At 41.5% G+C, this 7,087-nt stretch overlaps 1 protein-coding gene across 2 annotated transcripts in view; it reads left to right on the forward strand.

The window, feature by feature from the left end:
- PPIL2 (peptidylprolyl isomerase like 2) overlaps positions 1 to 7,087 on the forward strand; it is a 152,780-nt gene that overhangs the window by 5,093 nt on the left and 140,600 nt on the right. The window contains exons 5-6 of one of the 2 annotated variants that reach the window (XM_032776982.2): positions 951 to 1,002; positions 4,679 to 4,768. In XM_032776982.2, the coding sequence (XP_032632873.1) occupies positions 951 to 1,002; positions 4,679 to 4,768 (142 nt within the window). The remainder of the gene's footprint in view (positions 1 to 950; positions 1,003 to 4,678; positions 4,769 to 7,087) is intronic. The other variant, XM_032776988.2, reaches the window with a different exon arrangement.

Below are 7,087 nucleotides of genomic sequence, written 5' to 3' on the forward strand. Positions count from 1 at the left end.
TTGGTTTTTGTATAGGCTAAGTGACTTGCTCGAGGTCGTGATTGGAATCTGTGTCAGAACTGGAATTAGAATTCACGAGTTCCTGTCTCTCCCTCTGGTGCTTAGATTTCTAGTCCAAGCCTGTCTTGCTTCTCAAATGGTTCTGTTTCTCAAAATCATAGCTATGTGTAGAAGGCTACAGCCGTTGCTGTAAATGCACAGTGTTTCTGTGGTGGAACAGTGTGCTTTTAACTGTGCCACTTGGCACAGGCTATTTTATGATGGTCCATAGCCTTTTGTGTTCCTACCAGTTTGATAGCATGGCAGGGGAACTTAGGTGTGGAGGGACTCAGAGATTTATAATACATGAAAAATTCATCATGCAGCAGCACTTTGGGGTAAGCTCGCTACTATGTGCATTGGGAAGAGGAGTCATATAAACATTAAAAATGCCTTCATTTCCCTCTCAGCTCACTTAGAGGTTTTGGGGACTATTCGGTCATTGGGTTTCATTTCTTCTGTGGAGATGTACTCACCACTGTTAAACTGCAGCAAGCAGTCAGCAAAAACCAAGACTTGCGGATTAAAAAATGCCTTTGTCTTTCATTTTTATAAGTCAGAAGGGGACATTGTTTTGTTTATCTGATGAGAGAAGCCATCCGTAAATACTGTGGGGGAAGATTCTGCTGTGGAGTGTGCATCAGCTTTGCCCACTCATCTAGGGCAAATAACACTTTTGTAGGGTATGTAAAATATCACTTTATCATGGGAGGAGTTGATGTGCTCATAACCTTTTGCAAAGCTGCAGTACAGTGTCAATGATAAAAGGTCACTTAGTGCTGCTTGCCTCTTTCAAATACTTCTGTAGTTGGGCTTTCATAACCAGTTGGAGATGATAAAACAGGTCTTTACAGTGAACGTGGGTTCCTAAGTCTGTGTATGACTACCTATCATGTCTCCTCTCTTTTCAGGAGTATTGTTCCTTGGATAAAGAAGTATGGGACCAACCCAATCACAGGGGAGGTAGGTAGTAATGGTTTTATTAATAAAATACATGTTGTTTTACTTGCTTATAGCTTACTTGATTTGTGAAGAGAGAAACTTTTATCTCTTAGTTCCATAAATGTTACGTGCCTAAGTGCTCTGCAGGGACGAGACACACACACACACACAGTGAGTGATATGGCTTTTAATGAAGGTAAAGAAAACACACCCGCAACGGGGACTCGGCACGTTGCTAGTTCAAAGCAGGGAACGAGTCCACGGCATCAAAACAAATTCTAATAAATATAGCTGTATGCTAATAGCATGTAAAACAACTCATACATAGGCATGTGGGAGCTTTCCCACAACTGAACTATCTTTAGTGGCAAAGGGCCAGGCTTTTCTAAACACGCCGGGCTTCCCAAGCTGAGCGGTTTTAACCGGCTGCAAACAGCATTTGCTAGCACAAAACACCCTTTAGTAACCTGTCCCTGAGAAGGCGAACAGCCTCAGCTAAACCACCGTGACAAAATCTTCCGCAGTCCCTTACAATAAATGAGTTCTGAGGGCTTTTAAATAGCTGTTTATAGGGGCAAGTGTTGAAACTAAAATAAAGATTTACTAGGACATGTTTGTTTTAACCAAAAAATGGGAAATCTTTCTGACTGAATGCTAATATCCACAATGCTCTCATGGTCCTAATTGTTTTTCCTGTGGAATGTAGTCTGTGCCTGGTTCATGCTTGGAAGGTAGGAAGGGAGAAGCAAGCCTGAAAATTTCCCCACAATTTGTAGTGGCGGAGGCTGACAATGGGATGTTTCAGTTTCCCTGGAACTTGAATCCTGCTTGTCTTATTCCTGCATTGCACCTAGAAATTTCAGTGAGATTGTGTGCATGAGTAAACTGACCACCACCATTGACGCTCTCAAGCCTGATTAGTCAGAGCAATAACTAAAGTTCCAGAAAAGGCTCTGATTGGATTAGAAGGTCTGCTTGTAAGAGGGAAGCAGAACAGAACTTTGGTTAATGGCTCTTTTCAGTCAAAAATGACTGATCTTAACCTGTGCTAATAACTGCAGAGGTTTTGCTGCTCATAATGCTGTTAGATGATGTTTTTAAAAGGATAGTGTTACGATATCGTCTGTAAACTTCAAATCTTTTCTTCCATCTCACTGTTTATAATAACCCCATGGAAGATTAAATCTTAAAACTGCAATCTGCTTTGTTGTTCTTCCCTTCATTCTAAATGTTTGCTAGTTTGTTGTTATAGGTTTGTGTATGAATGGTTAGTTTGTACAGCAGTTTGAACATGTGAAGCACCATGTAAGTGTGAAGCATTATTGTCAGTGTTATGCTGCTGCCATTGATTTTTCTTTTGCTGCTTGTTTTAAAAAAACTACTACATTAAAGTATTTATTTTGGGGGATAAAAGACAAGTAGTTAAAGACTTTGCAAACAGATCTAAGCAAAACAAAACAGATCAGATTTCAGGCCTACTGATCATAACTGTTCCTTTTAATTATGATCTGTGAAGGAGTCTTTCCTTGCAGTATGCTCCCTAGAGTAATTGCAGTTTCTTCTTTGAGCACAAGATGGCAGTAATTACACAGAATTGTCACTAAACTGCTTTGATTTCGGAGAGTACTGTGGGAAGAGATTGCTTTTTGAAATGTCTCCTATGTCCTCTTTGATTCCAGACTTCCCCAGCAGGCAGATGAGACGAGATGCTCAAGTTGGATACAGCATTCCAAACTCTAAACATGAGCAGGGTCTTTTAGAGCGAATATTCTCTTCAGTGTTATGCAACTGGTAGCAAATCTGCAGGGGTGTTAAATGTGTTGGGGAAATGATCAAAGCTCTTCTTTTGGTAGGGAGGGAAAGGGGGAATGATGGCCTTTTCATTCACTCTGCCCAACCTGCAAGCACTTACTGCTCCACGGATCAGCTAAAGGCTTTTGGAACCTTGTTCGAAGCTGGCTAAATCTATTGTTCCCAGATAGTCAGATTATCTTTAAGACACCTATTTGTATTTAAAACCATGCAGAGTATTGTGTTTAAAAGTGCTTTGTGCAAACACAAAAAGAGGGAGTAATCGTGCTAGTAGTCTCTTATATGTGTGGTAGTATAGTCTCAGAGAAGCCCCTTTTCTTTTGATGCGTGATATGCAAGCCAGACCCAGAGCAGTTTCCCTCACTTTCAGTAGAACATGAAGTGGTCCTGTAGCAAGGTTGTTCCATCTTACTATGTTAATTCAATAAGCCCTGTTCCATGCTGGACCATTGCCATCACTGGCCATAATGAACATGGTGTTCTACCATGCTGACTCTTGTCTCAGGAACAGGCCTGTGTTATAATTTCAGCTGATGGAGACTGTACTTGAAAGAACTAGCGAGGCCAGTGCAAAATGTTCCTGGTGATCTCTGAGAGCACTCAGTCTGTCTGTGAGCCATGACTCAGGTTTCCAAACTTCTGAGGCTCAGCTATGCCAGCCTGTCTGCCCTCCTACCTCTCCTCAATAGTAATTCTCTTCCTCCCGTAATTCCTCTCTTTGGAGAACCCAACCTCTGAAGGTTGGCGGGGAAGAGAGGAACCCCATCTAGAGAACTGTATCCTCTGAAGGAGAAGTTGCATACACTGCTGCGGAAGAAAATGAAGACACTCTTGTTGCCTTATTGCTAAATCCATAGACAGGAGAAAGAAAGAAAAATGTAATTCCTTGTCATTGCACCTGTGGTGAGCCCAGCCTAGGATCAGTGGGGTGAAGATTGGGACTGAAGAGAATTGGGAGACATTGAGTTTGGGTTTCCTGAAAGGGCATCTCCTATACTATGTGGAGGTGGATAGTTTTGGGAGATATGAGGAGGAAACCTGTGCTGGGGAGAAGATTTAAAGCCTTGAGTTTGTGCAGTTAGATCATAATTTTAGTGCCATCTTCTTAATCCATCATTGTTTTGCCATGTTCTGTTCCTCATACTATTTGCTTGGAGCTGAAGGCAGGAAGAAATTTTTCTGTGATGAGTTGGTGATTTATGCAGATATTTGCGTCTCCAGGCTTATTTAAAGAAAGAAATTAAGCAAGGTTAACTGCAACAGTAGTTTCATAATCTGGACAACAAAGTTACCTTGTGTGGATTTGCTGGAAGAAAATCTGGTCCAATGAGAAGGTGGGGACATGGCTCTGAATAAATCATTTTCTCTTTTTCTGTAGTGAAGTTTAAAAACTTGTAGTGAAGTTTAAAAACTGGAATCTTGTATAGTTTACCCTGAACAGCCACTTTTCGTAGTGTTAACTATAGGCACTGACTTTTATCTAGCTATCAAACTCTTAGGTGCTTATATGACACACACACCCCAATCAATGTAATATCTGAGCGCCTCACAGTCTTGATTGTATTTATTCCCACCACAGCCCTGTAAAACACGGCAGCATAGGGCTCCTGTTCCCATTTTACACATGGGGTACTGAGCCAGAGAGAGACTAAGTGACTTTCCCAAAGTCATGCAGGGAATATGTGGGGATTAGGGAATTGAACCTGGGTCTCCTAAGTCCCAGGCCAGCATACCAACCACTTCCTTCCTCTTCTAAAGGAACTTACAGATGTGCCGTGGTCACAGTTATTTTTATGTATGGTTTAAAAAAGCATTTTTCTTTATACCCACCCCCTCCTTCTGCTTCCTCATACTTTAATGCCCCTTTGTTTTTGAACATCCCCAGGAGGTACAGTGTGGATGCCAGTGTCTGAGAAACAAATCTATGTTGACCTTTCTGACTTCCTCTTTCATTGTTCATGAGTTGCTCGAAAGGGTAATCTCATAATTCCTTACTTGGTGTGTTGTGATCTAAAACACTGATGTTACTATGGTTATAATTTTGAAACCAGACTAAGCATCTCCTGCAGCTGAGCCACAACCTGTTGGGTGTTTCTGGCTCTCTTGCCTCCCTCCCCAAGCAATGTTTCTGAAGTTCCATCCAACACAGAATAAGTAGAAAAGCTGTAGTAATCTCATTCCTTGTACTGAGATCAGCACTTTGACATCTTGGGCTCACAAAGAGTTGTGTGCTTGACAGAATGTTTTACGTAATTGGCATATGACAGCACTGCCCAGCGTGCCCACACATGTCAGCCAGCTGGGATCAGATGTACCTGTTTCTAAGGAATGAAGTTGTTCAGATTATATCTGGTCTGATGGAATGTCAGATATGAACAGATAATAGAACTGGGTTCAGCTAGAAATGTGTATATTGTGGCAAAGGAGTTTCAAGGGAGACAATTCTGAGCTGAGTATCTTAAAAATGGGATGAATTCATTTAACACAATTAAGTAGAGCAAAGAAGAAAAACGGGGGAGCTTTTCCAATATTAATCTCTGGTACACTCCAGTTCGCTAATATTCTGCCTTTTGTGAGGAGAGTGCACTACTGCGACCCGGGCGTTGAGTTCCCGCATCTCTACTAGAGACTTGCTCTGTGACCTTGGGCAAGTCACATACCTCCTCTATCTCACAAGTTTCTGAGATCTCTGTGCTTCATTGTCTCCACTGTAATTATGGGAAAACTAATACTTACCAATGCAGGGGTGTCGTAAGCCTTAGTATACTTCAGAGAAGTGAATTAAGAGGTGATCTACTAGGGCACAGGAAAGCATCTGATTTCTTTTTAAACAATGGAAATATTTTAATCTCTGGTATCTGTTTCCTACGGCTGATCTAAGCACAATATTTTTTTGCTACTCCTTTTTCTACCTGCTTCTAAACCAGAGATTCTCAAAGTTGGGGTAGGGACCCCTCAGGGAGTTGCAAAGTTATCACATGGGGGGTCGCGAGCTGTCAGTCTCCACCCCAAATCCCACTTTAGGGGGAGGGATAGCTCAGTGGTTTGAGTATTGTTCTGCTAAACCCAGGGTTGTGAGTTCAATCCTTAAGGGGACCACTTAGGGATCTGGGGCAAAAAAAAAAAATTGGTCCTGCTAGTGAAGGCAGGGGACTGGACTCAATGACCTTTCAAGGTCCCTTCCAGTTCTAGCAGATTGGTATATCTCCAATTATTATTATTTGCCTCCAGCATTTATAGAGGTGTTTAAATATATTAAAAGGTGCTTTTACTTTATAAGGGGGGGTCTCACTGAGAGGCTTGCTATGTGAAAGGTGTCACCAGTAAAAGTTTGAGAGCCACTGTTCTAAACCAATATAGATACGTAAATACAAAAATTGCATAGAGGCACCGCTTTGTCTGAGGAAGCCAAAATCCAAATGGAATCCACAGTTATGAAGGATGATTACAAAAGAATAGCATGAGCATGTGAAAACAAAAATCAGAAAGGCTAAGGCACAAGGGACATTAAGGCAATAAGAAGAGGTGCTATAAATACATTAGGAACAAGAGAAAGATGAAGGAAAGTGTAGGTCCTCTATTTTGTGGCGAAGGAGAGCTGCCAAAACAAAGCAAACAGGTTAAAGAATATTTAGATAACTAAGTATTCAAGTCATCAGGGCCTGATGAGGTGCACCATAGGGTACTTATTTAAGTGGAGCAATTTTGGAACATTAGCAATTATCTTTAAGAACTCATGGAGGATGAGGGACGTCCCAGGAGACTGGAGAAGGGCAAACATAATACCTGTAAGTAAAAAGGGGAACAAAGAGGACCCTGGGAATTATAGACCAGTCAGACTAACTTTGACACCCGGAAAGAAACTGGAACAAATTATTAATCAGTTTGCAAGTACCTAAAGCAGTGGTTTTCAACTTCCCTATATTTGTGGCCCCCTAAAAAATTTCAAAAGGAGGTGTGGACCCCATTGGAAATCTTAAACGTAATGTGTGGATCCTCACTGTTCTATGGTAATGACAGCCTTTAACGGATCCTTTATACAAAGTCTGTGGAGCCTCAGGGGTCTGCAGACCACAGTTTGAAAACCACTGACTGGAGGATAATAGGGTTCTAAGTAATAGCCAATGTGGATTTAAGAACAAATCATGCCAAACCAACCTAATTTCCTTCTTTGAGGGTACGTCTACACTACAGGATTATTCCGATTTTACATAAACCGGTTTTATAAAACAGATTGTATGAAGTCGAGTGCACGCAGCCACACTAAGCTCATTAATTCGGCGGTGTGCGTCCA

This window comes from Chelonoidis abingdonii, chromosome 22, assembly GCF_003597395.2.
Source record: "Chelonoidis abingdonii isolate Lonesome George chromosome 22, CheloAbing_2.0, whole genome shotgun sequence".
In the NCBI taxonomy this organism is placed as follows: Eukaryota; Metazoa; Chordata; order Testudines; family Testudinidae; genus Chelonoidis; species Chelonoidis abingdonii.